The 14,906-nt window shown below is 38.9% G+C and overlaps 2 protein-coding genes across 4 annotated transcripts; one reads left to right on the top strand and one right to left on the bottom strand.

The window, feature by feature from the left end:
• Positions 1-295: 295 nt before the first annotated feature.
• On the bottom strand, positions 296-4,590 carry LOC106917148 (uncharacterized). Its single transcript, XM_014985903.2, has 7 exons — positions 4,252-4,590; positions 3,856-3,914; positions 3,529-3,732; positions 2,766-2,880; positions 2,550-2,622; positions 2,332-2,423; positions 296-2,007 (listed from the first exon to the last, which is right to left on the bottom strand). The coding sequence occupies exons 3-7, from the start codon at positions 3,730-3,732 to the stop codon at positions 794-796; spliced, it is 1,698 nt and encodes a 565-aa protein (XP_014841389.2). The 5' UTR covers positions 3,856-3,914; positions 4,252-4,590; the 3' UTR covers positions 296-793.
• Positions 4,591-4,802: 212 nt separating this feature from the next.
• rbm14a (RNA binding motif protein 14a) lies at positions 4,803-13,415 on the top strand. 3 transcript variants are annotated; one of them, XM_014985901.2, is made up of 9 exons: positions 4,803-4,867; positions 5,477-5,656; positions 6,889-7,079; positions 7,178-7,360; positions 7,460-7,569; positions 7,720-7,989; positions 8,097-8,332; positions 9,150-9,566; positions 12,578-13,415. In XM_014985901.2, exons 2-9 carry the CDS (start codon positions 5,496-5,498, stop codon positions 12,579-12,581), a joined length of 1,572 nt encoding a protein of 523 aa, XP_014841387.1. In that variant the 5' UTR covers positions 4,803-4,867; positions 5,477-5,495; the 3' UTR covers positions 12,582-13,415. The 3 variants fall into 3 exon arrangements, with proteins under 3 accessions (XP_014841387.1, XP_014841384.1, XP_014841386.1); XM_014985898.2 differs by having other exon boundaries at positions 9,150-13,415; XM_014985900.2 differs by having other exon boundaries at positions 6,889-7,073; positions 9,150-13,415.
• Positions 13,416-14,906: the final 1,491 nt, after the last annotated feature.

A 14,906-nucleotide genomic window follows, 5' to 3' on the forward strand; every position in this document is an offset into this window, starting at 1 on the left:
AATAAAACAACATATTAAGTGAAACTATATTACTTTGCTACATATTTTACAATTTACCAATATTGTTCAGTGCATTGAGGAAAAATGTTTCTTGTTTCTGACTGCTTATTACTCCTGTGCAATGGCCTTATAATATACTCTAGTACATAAACTACTGGACAAATGATCTTTTATCATATTTTTATACTCCCATTAAAATATGTTTAGCAGTTAATGAAGTGGAAAGATATCAGAACAACATCATTACATTACATGTCAAAATTGAAGATAAATAAATACCAGGTGATGCATGATGTTTTTTTTCATTCATAGTTTATTATTTATTTATTAATTCCCATTTGATCCCATAATAAAATGAATTTTGTATTTTAACAATTATTTTAGTATATATTAGTTATCTCCTATCATTTCTTGAAATTTACAAAAGCCATGATGTTCATGGATTTATTTTTAATAGATCAAAATGTGCTACTGTATTAATATTTTAATTACATAAAATAAAAATAAGCAGCATATTTAGTTGAGAATGATTTATTTACAACTTGCAAGAACAAGAATCTATATTTGCAGATTGAAAGCGATTGGTATGGAGGGGTTTGTTCTGCAAACATTTCAACTGTTGTCACTAATTTTAGCTGAGTTAAATTTTAAAAATGGCTAATTGAAAAGGAAGACCACATAAACCACGTTTTAAGAAACATGTCATTCAAATATTAATTATTCCTATAAGATATCTCTGCTCATTCTTGAAAAATGTTTAAAACATTAACTATTTTTGAAATGAATCAACAGTCTAAGGTGCTTGCTCATCACTTTGTTTAAGTGTGTCCTGTTTATGGGGTAACGGAGGTGGAGTTTCTGCTGCTTCTTCAAGATTACTTTCAGAACTGAAGATTTCTGCTTCAGCGTTCTTTACATCCATATTGTTCTCCTCTTTCTCCTTCTTTTCATCCGAATCCTTTGCCTGTCCATCATCGTCTTTATCCCTACCCGTGTGTGCTGCTTCATCCTCAGCCTCCTGCACTGATGTCTGCTCATCTGGTCCTGAAGGAGCAGCCTCTGCACAGCAGACTTGTTCTGACAGCGAAGAGGAGCTCATAGAGGTTACAGGGGAGAGGGATGGAGAAATGCTGGGCGAGTCGTATGGGGAGAGAGAGAGAGGCATTTTGGGGGATACAGACGGGGACTGATAAGGTGAGAAGGATGGGGAAGAACTGGGAGAGTAGCGAGGAGAGCGGGAATGACAAGTTTTGGGGAAAAGAGGGGGGGCTCTTGGAGAAACTGATGGCGACTGGTAAGGAGAAAGCGAGGGAGAGTGGGCACTGACCGCAGAACAAGGCTGCATGTAATCATCTAAAAGATGCTCCATTATGGCTGGTAGTTCAGCTAAAGCCATTTCCTGTTTGATGTCGGCTTCAGTGTGACCCATCTCGCTCTCTGCTTGGCCTTCTTCCTGTATCTCTGGCCAGACATAAAGATCTACTGATGGAGGCTGTTCAACCTGGAGTGTTCCTCCGCTGGGTTTCACTCCCCCTCCTCTTAAATCTTTACATCTCCCTTTGGTTTTAGGCATAAGGGGTGGAGGAGGCGGCGGAGCGAGCGGAGGGGAGAGCGAGCTTGACGTCTCTGTGGAAACTCGAATCTTTAAGCTGCGTTTGAACATGCGCCTTCTGGAGAAAGCATTCTGCGACTGCAAGAAAAGAGGGTTGATGAAGCAGAGGGCGCCCTGACCGGAGCCGCAGTTCAGTTCTTTGGGGCTCCGCGTTGTGATCGGACAAAACTCCTGGAACAGAGTCGGATTTGAATCAGATTTAGTGCCGTTTGAGTGGGGTTCAGCTGCACTGAGCCGGTTCTCTGCATCTGGTTGGAGAACACAGTCTGGCTCCCCTGCACAGTAAGTCTGCAGAACAACAGGTGGAGCCGATGGTGCAACATCTGGTTTCTCCTCTTTTCTGGGCTTAGGAGGCTCCCGTGGTCCACGGACATTCAGATGGGAACGCCAGAATTCTAGAAAAGAATTGGAATGTTATTATATAGCTTTGAATACAGTAGCTCTCAAAAGTGTACACACCCCTATTTTATTTGATATGTATTTTTTTTCCTTTAATATATCTTAATTTTTAGCTAACTGTTAACCATGTGTTAACTTTTAAACTTTTTTGTTGTCAAATATTTTCCATTGCAACAATTTAGCACTTTAATAGGGGTGTGTGCAATTTCAAAACCCACTGTCTGTGAATGAATTATGTAATTAAATCCCTTCTTCAAAGCTTCAGACAGTTAAATAGTAGGTTGCAATAGCTGCTGTGAGGAAACGGGTAATTCCCTCACCAATTCCCATGTGGGAGATGGACTCGAGCTCCTTGTGTGATGACGCCTTTGCAATGGCTTCAGGAAGCTCCAGAGGAAAAGGCAGCACATCTCTGAAATGCAAATGCAACATCCGATTATAATCATTAAATACTTAATGATTAAAGATGGAATATAGATTGGAAGAAGAAATTGACTGAAACAAAACTACAAAGGGGCACTAAGTTTCCCTTTTTTACCTGCTGACACAGTAAAAGGAAATTAGTCGAGGGAGATCTGGAAAGCTGATGGCCGAACTCTCCAGAGACAGAGCTGTTGATAAAAAAGTACAAAAATGTGTCACAGTGGTTAAAAATAGTTTCCATATAACAAGCATATGACGATTTCTGAAATAGTTATTTTTGTGAGACAAGACTGACAAAAACATGGGGTTAGAGGTGGAATAATGTTCTTACTGCACTGCTCTTCCCTGATGCCAAACTCCTGAACAAACGACGGCACACTGTCATCTGCCAAACGAACACAGAGCACGTTCTTTTGGGATGTGCGGGACTTTCTTACCAGGAACGTCTGTAAGATAACAAAACTTAATACTGAATGCAAGAGACAGCATGATGAAAAGACACGAATTAAAAGTGTATAGTCAGTGAAAAAATATTTTTCCCCTTACAGATTTATTCCTATTTAAGACAAAGTCATTGACATTTATCAGTCAGGAAGAGGTTTCAAATTTCTAATCTAATCTAGGTCATTGATCATGATTCAACAACAAGACACAGACTGGACAAAAACCAGCGTCCATGGTTCAAGATGAAAAAAGACCAGAAAATATCTTAATGATCTCCAGTAACAATACAAAAGTAAAATTCATTTAAGGAAAAACGATTCTACCGGCAGTCAAACATGGCGGTAGTGTGATGTTCTGGGTCTGCTTTCTGTTTTAGGACTTAGAAAGCTTGTCCTAATTGATGGAGCTTTGAATTCTGCTCTCAGTCAGAAAATCCTTAAGAACATTATCTGGTCATTAATTTGTTACCTTGGACTCAAGCACACTTGGGTCACGGATAGTTTAAACAAGCCACACATGCTTAAAAAAAAATGTAAGTGTGACAAAAAAGCAAAATCAGGAGAAATCTGAGAGTTGCCAAATACTTATTTACAACGCTGTGTGTGCATAACAAGAAAGCATGCTGCATAGATTTGTGTCAGACGTCAGACCCCAGGAGGTTCCCTCTGCAGAATGTGCAGCGCGTTTGCGGGGTTGATGGACAGCTGTAGCCAGACAGGAACGGTAAGCAGGAGACGGTCCAACACGCTGATGCTTCTCAGGGAACCCCTTCCTCTTTGAACCCCCAGGAGTTTACACTTTGATGGCTGGGTGGGCTCTGGGAAATCATACAGAGGCTCCTCCTGCTGTGCCATCTGAAAACACACACATCAGTAACTGCACTGTTATTAGCTGTACCAGTAATGATCAGGCAGTCCCATTATATTATCAGTGTTGATTATGCCTTAGTCAATAAGATGGGTGAGTCTGCTCCACACCTGCAAAGAAAATCTGTGGATTTGAACTGCAAGTCCAGACTTGGTCAACTTGAGCAGCTCTGAGAGAGAGAGAGAGAGAGAGAGAGAGAAAGAGAGAGAGAGAGAGAGAGAGATTAATGAAATGGCAATTCAAGTCAAAGCCTAAACAGACAGAAAACTCTGACATCACATCATATTTAATAATAAAACTTTGTGTCAAACATCAACATCTTTATTTCTATTATGCAGAAACGCTACCGACAGCATGAAGGCCAACATCATGCTGACTGCGCAGCATGCATTCCTAAAACTTCCACTTTGTCTCCTCAAACTCTATCTTTTCCTCAAGCTCTAATCTTGCCATTTAAGTCTGCAGTTCAAATATTAAGATTACCAGATGTTTTTATGTCTATGTACCTCTCCGCTCAGCTCCTGTTTTCTATCCTCTCGGGTTCCAGTTTATCGTGGCGTGCTCCATGTTCTTCCGTCTCCAAGTTTACAACCAAGAAAAGTTCACTGCTCCTTCCACTCCGGCCTGTCATGACGTGCGTCTACAGATCCACAAGAGTGTGTGGCTCCACCTTCCAGCTCACCTGGAAGGAGGAGGATGTCACCTGGAAACAAATCTCCTCATACGGTCTTGTAAAAAATGAATAGAATAAAGAAAGAAAATAAGACCGCGCACTACTGATCGGAAAAGCAATGGGTCTCACAACATTCATTGATTGTGGATGACTTCGCCTGGAATAATTTGGTAAAATAGCGCCTCCTGCTGTCGAAAAGCTCAAAATAGAATAATTTCAAAACATAATGCAATTTAATTTTAATATAGGTTACAGCTGAACACGTTTTTGTGACGTTTTGTTTGTATCCGCTGACAAATTTTTCTTCAAATAAACAAAGAATCGTATTATTAGTTATTAAAACTACCCAAAATCTGCTTTTCATGGCAGTGCTACTTCTTTTCTTTTTTTTACTAGAACAGCGTAGCCGGATGTGACGTCTGAACCACATCAGCTTACGACCGCGTTGGGTAAGCTATCTGTGCACCATTTAGGCTTAAACGTTTGTCTGGTCTTTGAGTTAAACACAGAAAAAAACAAACATTTATTCGGTATGCTTGCTTGTATGTGTTTTAAGCAAAATGTATTTAGTCGAAACATACGGTTGCAAATTCATTCATATAACATCACTGTTAGCTTTAGCTTCCACGGCTAACGCTGCATCATTTACGCTAGCGTTAAACAAAATGGCCAGGAGTTTTAATTAACTGTTGGTTGTATTTTTTGCCACAAAAACGTCGTTTTGTTTTCATTAATCTTCATTTATGTCTCCTTTTATTTAGTTTATTTGTCTTATGGTATGCTTATTACTTTCCTAAACCAATTTTCACTGCTAAAGTTAACGGTGATATTAGCTTAGCTTATAACACGCCTGCCAGAAAGCCACATCTTTGTAAATATTCGGACTCCTTTTGTACCATAACTCATGTTGAAAGGTTAAAAAAACCAGTATGTTACAATTGTGCTATTACATTATATTTCTGGAGAGTTGCGGGAAGTTAGCAAATGGGTAGCTAACGTTCGGCGGGGAATATCTAACCTAACGTCTTGTACCAATAAATGCTGTTGTTCTTTTCCAGATGTCTGGTTGATACAGAGATGAGCGGTGAGAACGTGAAGCTGTTTGTGGGAAACCTTCCTTTAGATGCTACTCAAGATGAACTAAATAAGCTTTTCGCTCCTTATGGAGAAATCGACACATGTTCTTTGCTCAGACAGTATGCGTTCGTGACCCTGAAAGGGGAGGGCGCAGCAGACAGGTATGTAACTGTCCATGATGTTTATTTGTAGCCAGAAATAGATTGGTGTTTTTGACTTGCCGAGATTGTAATAGACTGTTAAAAGTGCGGAAAGGCCATCAAGTTTCTTCCACCTTGGTTTAAATGTAAATTTTAAAAAATATTTTAATTACAGATCAAATAATTTTAGGTAGGAAACTGTGAATGATCTCAATTATAGTCCGTGAAAACCCTTTTCTGGCATTGATCTACATTTAATTCTTAAATATATGCTTTAATTCAGTTTTGTTGTGTTATGCTGTGATTATCCTACAAACCCCTTGACTCTGGAAACATCAAAGCAAGTGAAAATGAATTAGTTGTAGTTTGCCAAAACCAGTTAACTGTTATGAAGCAAATTCTAAAATTGTAGAATTATGTTGAAGTTCAGTAACCAGCAGGTTTAAAGGCACTGAAGTTAGATGTCAAAGCCGAAAACAGTAATATATTTTGAAAAACTTACAATTTGTTAATAAGCACGTTAAGGATAAGGTGTTAAATATGAACATCCTTAAGGTACTTTAGTAATTGAAAGGGAGTTAAATTGTTTTAATTAGTATTGGTTCAGAGTTAAATGTCTTGCCAAAGGACACATGGAAATGTACCAAGGAGGAGACTAGAACTGAACCAATAACTTCCCAATTAGCCATCACTGTTCCAAAGCTGCCCATAATTGCTTTAATTTTGGATTATATTTGGAAGATTTGTAGCTGCTAAAATAAGAAATGTGCATTTACAATTTTACTTGTAGTCAGACATTTTAAAAGGTGGAATATGGGCAGATTCCCTGGAGCGTTAGTGCGGTATAATCCTTTGAGTGTTTTGTTAATGAAATAGAAAATGCTTCTGTATAAGCACTTCTCCTGGTTGGGTGCTTATAACTAGCTTGCTCAAGTGTTAAAATTAAATTATGATACAATTCAATTCCAATTAATAATGACTGCAGGTCCCATGATCACAATAAGTAAGATGATTCTTCTCATTTTGAAAAAGGCATTTTTTATTGTTTCAGAGAACCACCTAGAAAATATTTTACTAAACCATAACTTACATTATTAATAAGAATACACAAACCATTTTAAATGTACATAATCTTTGTTGAGTTTGTCCAAAGACAATATCAATGTTTGCTTTACTGTGAGTTTTGGTTTGTCTAGATGTCTCCTCTGATTTGTCCTGTGTTTGAAGTTCTGATGTTGGTTTCACTCCCTCAGGGCCATACGGCATCTGGATGGCAAAGAGTACAGAGGCAGGCCGCTGGTTGTTGAAGAGTCACGTGCCCGTCCGCCTAACTCCATTAAAGTGTTTGTAGGAAACATCAGCGCAACGTGTTCAGCAGATGACCTCCACGGGCTGTTCTCAACCTTTGGAAGAGTTTTAGACTGTGATAAAGTCAAAGGTAAAGGTATATAAACCAGAATGGCTAATAATACTCAAAAGAAATACAGAAATAGTCAAACATTTGTGTCCTGTAAGCTGATGGCTGCAAAATTTGTTTTGCAGCAAGATTATGCTCAAATGTTGGGTACGCCTTCGTGCATATGGAGAGGAAGGAGGAAGCCCTGGCAGCTATCGAGGCTCTCAACGGGACCATGTTCAAGGGCCGTCAGCTGGCTGTGGAGCTTTCCAAAGCACAACCTTTGATCAATCAGATCCCAGGGGGCGGAGATTCATCTGCAGGCGGAGGTGTTGCAACTGAAGATGGAGAATCCAGCTTGCTTTCTTTCTTTTTAAAAAAATAAAATACAACCTTTCACACTTGTGGTCTTTGCTCCTTGCTTCCAGGTGGCAGAGAGGGTCTTCTTCCACGTCCTCCTCCGTCACTCGAACATCACCAGAGTCAAGCAGCTGTGCTAGCTGCTGCCGCTGCTGCAGCCGCTGGCCTGCCCATACAAGTAACTAAAATAATAAAACCAGCATTTTTAGTAATGGATAAAATCTAATAGTTAAATAACTGTACACCTTCCATTTCATTTTGATACCAATTAGTCAAGTCAGATTGGAGTTTCATGTCTTTTTAATAAGGTCTATATTTCTTCTTTCAGGTTCAACAAAGTGTCCATAACTCATTTTACAACACAACAACCTTTGACCCCACCTACGCTGCTCTCAAAGGCCTTACTAGTTCTAAGGGGGCCGATGGGGTGATATACGGTGCTCTTGCCAGCCAGGTGTATGGAGCCGTTGCTGACCAGGTCTACCAAGAACTGGCCCATCACAATCCTGCGGCTGAAGAGGCAGAGCAACCTGCTGTTCCAGATCCCACAACGCTCTTCGAAGCAGCAAGAGCCAAGTTCTTTCAGGAAGGACAGAAGGCGAGCTAACTTTTGTATTTAATCATGTTTTGCTAATACAAATTCTTAAAAAAATAAAAAAAAACAGTTTTTCTAATTAATATTTTTTCATTAAATTTGAATTATAGGTTCTGGCAGAGCAGCAGGCGGGAAGAAAAGCAGCAGCAGCAGCTGCTACATCAGAAAACGAACGAGACCGCAGTCCAATCAGAGGAAACCGGGCCCCTCTTCTTCCCGACCCGGTTCCCGGTTCATTTGCTCAGATACGCCCCAAACGACGCACGCTGCTGCCGACGCCACCTGGAGTCTCTGAAGAAGCAGCACCTGCCACCACTACGTCTGAAGGGGCGGATCCTGTTGCTAGGTAACATTCATTTACAGTGGAGTTTAAAGAAAATCAAATTTCTATCTTATTTGAAGTCATTATTTACTGTTTCCACATAACTGTTAACGCATTGATGTGGTGAGGAAAAACATTTTACTGGAGACACAACATGGAATGATGTACACTGCAAACACTAAATCTTATCAAGTAGCTTTGATTTAGTTTCTAGTGCAAATATTGTAGTACACTTGAAACAAGACAGAGGTAACGCACAAGTAACTTGTCAGCAATAAATAGTTTGTTTTAAGTCAATAATTTATTAATATTGATGAAAAATTACTAATTATTAGTTAAATAATCTGCCAGTGGAACAAGACGCCCGTTATTTAACAGGTTTTTCCTTACAGGGTTGTGAGAAGCGCTGGTGGTTACCTCCAGCAGTCATTGAGTGACAGGTTTGGTAGAACAATAAATGTTTCCATATTGTAAGGGAAAATGTAATCCACTAGCAGATTATTTCACTTATAACTAGTTATTTTCATCAATATTAAAGAATTATTAACTGAAAACAAGCTCCTGAAAAACTACTTGTAAGTTTGTTGTATTTCAAGTGTACTAAGATATTTGTACTAGAAACTAGACAAAATACTTTGTAAGAAATTGTGTTTTTGATGTTTAAACTGGGAATAAATAATCTTACATTATCTAGGTCAAGCCAAAAAGTTTTTCCAAAGGTTCATTAAATATTTTCAGTATTTTGTAAGAGACGAGCTTTTAGTTGTTGTTGTTTTTTTTTTTTGTTTTTTTTTTGCCCCTGCTTTTTTGACTTATTACTTAACTTGGACTTGCTCTCTAGGTCATACTCAGAATACTACCAGCAAATGCATCAGTACCAACAGTATCAGCAGTACCAGCAACAGTATCAGTACCTCCAATACGCTTACACCAATCCTCCTCCACCACCGCCTCCTCCACCGGGCAGCGCTCAGACACAAGCCCCTCCCACCACCACCCCTGCACCACCAGGGACTTACTCAGCACCGCCAACTTACGCTTCGACAGACGCCTATGCAGCCCCAGGAACATACGCCGCTTCAGGAGGTTACGACGCGTCGTCGGGTACCTACGACACTTCATCTGGGAATTACAATGCTTCTTCAGGAAGTTACGACGCCTCGGCAGGATATGACACGTCTGGAGGCTACGGTGCATCGGGAGCATATGATTCATCTGGAGCTTACCCAGCAACGGCAAACTACTCCACATCCACACCGTATGAGCAGACACCCGCACACGGGCAACCCACGCCCCAGCGTCACGATTACCCTTACCACACGCCAGAACCCCCTTACCGATAGTCCCACCCCTCCCCCAACACACTCCATACACACTGCCAATGTGTGTGCTCACGTATATGTATTTACATGAGGGACAGTTTAAAAGGAAACTCGAACAGGAAGCCAGGTTGTTTTCGAATGTGCTTTGCGTCTTAAGCATCGTTTCCTTTTCTTGGCTAAATGTTTTTCCCATTAATGACCAGTTAGCAAGAAGATCTTTAAACACGTGGAGATAATTCGGCAACTTGAAACGGGGTATTGGTCAGCTTTCAAAGTTTCTTTTTAGATGTTGTGGCAGAACTGGTTCCTAGTTGACTGTTGCCGGGGACAAGGTTAGGTTGGAGGACGAAGTTTAGCATTTTTACCTTGTTGCTGGATCAAGGCCCCTTTTATACTTTTCATAGTTTCTTTTCCACAGACTTGTTTTGTTTAAATGTTACTCAGTGATTTCCTTAGGGGATCCAGAATGTTGCATTTTCCTCAATTACTTTGCCCAACCATTTATTAAATTGCCAGGGAAAGCTAAAGATAAAAATAAAATTCAATCGGTCAACAATGATCAATAAAATGTCAAATGTTCTCTGAATATCAGTCCAAGACTGTACAAAAACAGTTTTCTAACAGTTTCTAAAGATTTCTTGTCAGGGTTTTATTCCAGAAAACTGTTCTAGTGTTGTGTGAGTGGTGGGTGACCTGAGCCCAAACCTTTGCAGAGTGTATAGCAATCCTTGGATTAACTGAGTTTTAAGGCGCTCTTTTTCTGTTTATTCAGATAACGATTGCTGCAGTTGATACTTCTGAGTAGAGACGACCAGTTAATCAACCCCAAATCAGAGTCAGTCAGGAGTTTTTGTCCTGTGACAGACAGGTCAGTTATCAGAAGTTACTTTTTTTTTTTCACCCACAGTTATAAATCCATTAAAACTTAAAATTCCCATTTACAGTCCATAAATCGACCAATGGCGTCTACTTTAATGCCCTCAGTCAGCTGAATAAAAATAAAATGGTTAGGGATTGTGCTTTAGTGTTTGTAATGAATTATTTTTTGTATTCATAACTACTACCTCTGTCAGATCCCTGGAGCACAAATTTTCTCCTTTTGTTGTACATCTTAGAATAAAAAATGTGAATCAGCAGGTCAGAACGTATATTATAAAATTGGTGTTGAATATGAAAAGCTTGATGTTTTTCTAGCTGCAAATAATAGGAATTAAATGGCTTGAGAGGTAAATCTGACTTTTTGTTTTTGTTTTTTTACAGAGGAAAATCAAGGTGATACAGCTCACCGTGTAGCTTTATGAAAAAAAATTTGGCTGATGACAATTAGCTTCTGAGTTTTGCTTAATGAGCATTTATTTAAAAAAATGCTGATGTAATATTTTTGGCTTAGTCCGCTGTCGGTTTGATGTTGCACAGAAGGACTTGTTTGGTTTGAAGTGGTTGCGTATCAGTCGGGTCCCGTCAGCTGTCCCAGCATCAAAAAGGGATTTGTGAAAATGAAAAATTGAGTAAAATTTAAATGGCTTGGTTAATTTGAACTTGTTTTCCTAAGGTTTTTACTTACTTTCCTTATATAAGACTGAAGTTTGGTAGTTGTAAAAACTAAAGAGATTGAATTTCATTGCAACTTGGATAACGAATTAGAAATGGGAAGCTTCTCATTTTGCTCCTTGGCTGATATTGTAACTTCACAGTTTTGATCATTTGAGTGTTTTGGGCACAAAATGGTGCCGTCTGCCACAGGCTGTTTGACTTTGTCCCTCATTTTATGCCCACCAAAAGGGGGCACTTGACAACTGATTATTTTAAAGTAAATTTCAAAATTCTGCTAAGGAAATGTGTTTGTAATATGACTTCATTAAAAATAATCTACCAGAAGCCACTTAGTTATTTCAGTTTGATCAGGGGTCATTTAAATAATAAATTGGTCAAACTGCAGACCAGAACCAACATAAATAGAAGTATGTTGTAACACACAGATATTTTTAGATATTAACATGCAGTTTAATTCAATCAGACAAGCATATTTTGACTATCACAACGCACAGCCAATCAAAAGACCAATTCATTCCCCATTTTTCTTCACCAGACCGTTTACTTGTACAATAGGGTTCTGGTATTTTAGCTACTAAAGCATTAGATCAGACTCTTTGGACTTCATTCACAATTCACTTTCATTCTTTAGTGAAAATAGATTTAATACATTTACGTCATCGCATAATTTTAGACTGTTGTTTTTTGTTGTGTACATATTTGAATTTGCAAAAGCCAGGAGTAATGTCACTGAGCAAACAGTTATTTAAATTTTCTATTAGTAGCTATTTTTCCTTTTTTTTCTCCTGTTGTCAGGTTCCCCTAGAAAACATCAGACCTATAAGGGAAATGTACACTTTGGTACGTATGTATTGTAGTGGTTTGAAGTTGAGATTGCAAAAATTGTTGACTACAGTCGTCTTTTGAGAGAGCTGTAGGATAATTTCCTCTGTTATATCTTGTGGTTTTATTCGGGTGTTGGCCGGGTGGAGAAGAGGTGATGTAGGAGTTGCTTCTGGATTGCTCCAGCGGCAGTGTGAAGGGCAGATTATTTTTTTCCTCTTGGCTGTTTTCACCAGAGCACACCTTTTTATTTTAAGTCAAAACAAGGATTTGTTTTTTTTCTGGAATCCCTATCACAGTTAAATAACAGCTTAACTCACCGCTTAAATCAAAATGGATTTTTTTCTTTTCTTTAACACATCAAAAGCAGACCAAACATGCTAATTTACTGTCGTCTCACAGTATCCATCTCGTTTTTCATGGGACACCTGAACTGACAGTTTTAGGTTCAAATGACACATAGCAACTCAACATTTCCACATTATTCCACCTTCTCCATGTGAACTGTTAGTTGCATGCATTGTTGTTGCTGCTGCTCCAGCCACCTTCTTCCTCTTGCTGATTATTGCAGCTAGAGTGGGAGGGAGCCAAACTGAGCCCTTGCCCTGGACGTACGCCGCACGCAGCTGTAGAGTGGGATGGGGGAAACAGCAGCGTTAGGCCTGAAACTGCTGTGGACGATGGGGGTGTCCCCCCACTAAAGGTAAACACTCAGACCACACACTCCTGCCCCGGCCCGAAACACGTGAACACACTCACAAGCACATATTTTTTGACTTAACAGCATCAGCTATGTCCATGCTCACTATTCCTTTTTTCCTGTCTTTGGGATTTTAACTTGTCAGGATACCTGGAATAATTTCCCCTGTCTTTTTTTTCCTTTTCTTTTTTAATGGGAGAGAATCTTTTTTTTTTTTTTCCTCCTCTGGTTTTCCGGCTTAGATTTCTTCAAGCATACTGAGCGATACATTCCTGTTTCTGACTTGAAAAGTCACATAATTCTTTGAGGACATTTATACCACCTTTATATTTAATCTGACCGTTTTCAGCTGCCATTTTGTTTTTACTGCTACCTGCCACTTAAAGAATACCAGGCAATCACAACCAGAACCAGATTTGGGACATTTCAGTGGGTTGGGATGTTTTAGGTTTTATAAATGTGACCCGGCGGCCACTTTGGGGTTAAGTGCCTTGATGAAGAGCCCTCCATTTCAGAGTTGAATAACCTGGCTCAGGATCGGTTGCTGGTTCGACGCTAGACTCCCCGTCTCCTAAAAACAATTTTTTTGATGCCACTTTCAACTTGTAAGAATGACAATGAACACGAATTCTACCATGTTGTTTTAAATTACATTTTGTCCTTTTTGTTCTTTGAAATGTTTCATTATCAATAAATGAATTTCAACCAAGCTGCATTATTTTTGTGTGTATATTTGTAAAGATTGTGCTTTGATAGGAATAACTCGGAGATGAACATCAGATGATATTTTTATTAAATTTTCTTCTTCCAAAAAAAACCATTTATCTATCTTTTAGATAAAAAAACAAACTAAAAAAAACAAAAAACAATGCAAACCTGATGGTAATTTGATCGCTTTAATATTAAAAAAAAAAAATTGCTGGAAGAAATTTAAACGAGAACCTACTCCCTGCAAGGAAGAGTTTGTCATAGACACTGCTGAGTTTCATGCACTCAGCAACAATGAACAGCTAACAAATGGACACAAGGGGGCCGAATGAGTGTATTGAATGCAGTATAAACAAATGGCATGCTGAGGTAAGAAGATGACATAGTTTATGCATGTAAGTTAACATATAAAACCGATACAGAGTGGGGAATCTACTCAGCAACATGAAAACGCAGCAGTTTCCAATAAAAGCAAGTCAGGTATCCAGCAGCCAGACAAATGGGGGAAGTCCAAAGTTATTTGCCTTTCAAACGAATCATGTAGAGTATTTGTCAAGTAGAAATATTCCTTTTATTGAGATACTATCAACTAGGGTTGTATAGTCATCTGTTGCATACTAATAAAATTACATTTTATAACTTTTTACAAGGCAAAAATAATGAATTGCTCAAAAAAGTGTAAGAGTATTTTTATTGGATTGGTATTTTATTATGCTCACCTTTAGTTGAGCTCCTTTCACAGGAGCTACTAATTATTTTGAGAGGCTCAGTCAAAGTCCTGACTTGAAGTTGAAACGATCTGTAGAGGGACTTCACGATAAGTTTATCCAACATTACTAGATCTTATACATGCAATGGCCACTTTATTAGGTACATTTGTTCAATGAAATGTTGGCAAAACAAGCGAGTCAATTGCAGGGCAGCAACTCGATGTATTTATGCATCTAGACATTTGAAGCGATTTGTTGAAGAAGAAAAGAGGACAAAGTTGGCTTTGAATTTGGCATAATTGTTGAGTTCCTGAGTATTTCAGGAAGTGCTGAGCCTGGAATTTTCATGCACAACCCTCTCTTTGGTTAAAAACAAAAATATCCATCATGAGTTGTGATTGGACACAAAAAAGCCTTTGTGATGTCTGAGACGAATGGATTGACTGGTTTAAGGTGTTAGAAAGGCAAAAATAATTCAAATAGCTGCCTGTTAGGACATTGGCATACATCTCTGAACTTCAATGTAAAGAGTCACAGTAGCAGGAGACGACTTCTGTCAGCTAGGAACAGAAAAGTTGAAGCTACGATGAGGCATATTTTTGCCAAGAAGTGTTAAATTGATAGTTCTGAATGTTCACAGGGTGTACAATATTCTACTAGTAAGTTGTACCTAATAAAGTGGCTGGTGTGTGGTTTTCATTAGTTAGTATTTGATTTCGTTCATCTATAGTTATGCCCAAGATTACCTATACCCTTTGCAGATTTTAAAGTCATCTTAATTT

The sequence above is a fragment of the Poecilia mexicana genome, unplaced genomic scaffold, assembly GCF_051168715.1.
Source record: "Poecilia mexicana isolate PSO_F unplaced genomic scaffold, ASM5116871v1 scaffold_14, whole genome shotgun sequence".
NCBI lineage: Eukaryota > Metazoa > Chordata > Actinopteri > Cyprinodontiformes > Poeciliidae > Poecilia > Poecilia mexicana.

Coding starts and splice junctions, on each gene's coding strand:
- LOC106917148 (XM_014985903.2), bottom strand. CDS start 3,732: ATGGCACAGCAGGAGGAGCCTCTGTATGATTTCCCAGAGCCCACCCAG. Junction 2,424..2,549: donor TCCTTTTACTGTGTCAGCAG/GTAAAAAAGGGA, acceptor TTTGCATTTCAG/AGATGTGCTGCCTTTTCCTC. Junction 2,008..2,331: donor CATCTCCCACATGGGAATTG/GTGAGGGAATTA, acceptor ATTCTTTTCTAG/AATTCTGGCGTTCCCATCTG.
- rbm14a (XM_014985898.2), top strand. CDS start 5,496: ATGAGCGGTGAGAACGTGAAGCTGTTTGTGGGAAACCTTCCTTTAGAT. Junction 5,657..6,888: donor GGGGAGGGCGCAGCAGACAG/GTATGTAACTGT, acceptor TCACTCCCTCAG/GGCCATACGGCATCTGGATG. Junction 7,570..7,719: donor CCGCTGGCCTGCCCATACAA/GTAACTAAAATA, acceptor TTCTTCTTTCAG/GTTCAACAAAGTGTCCATAA.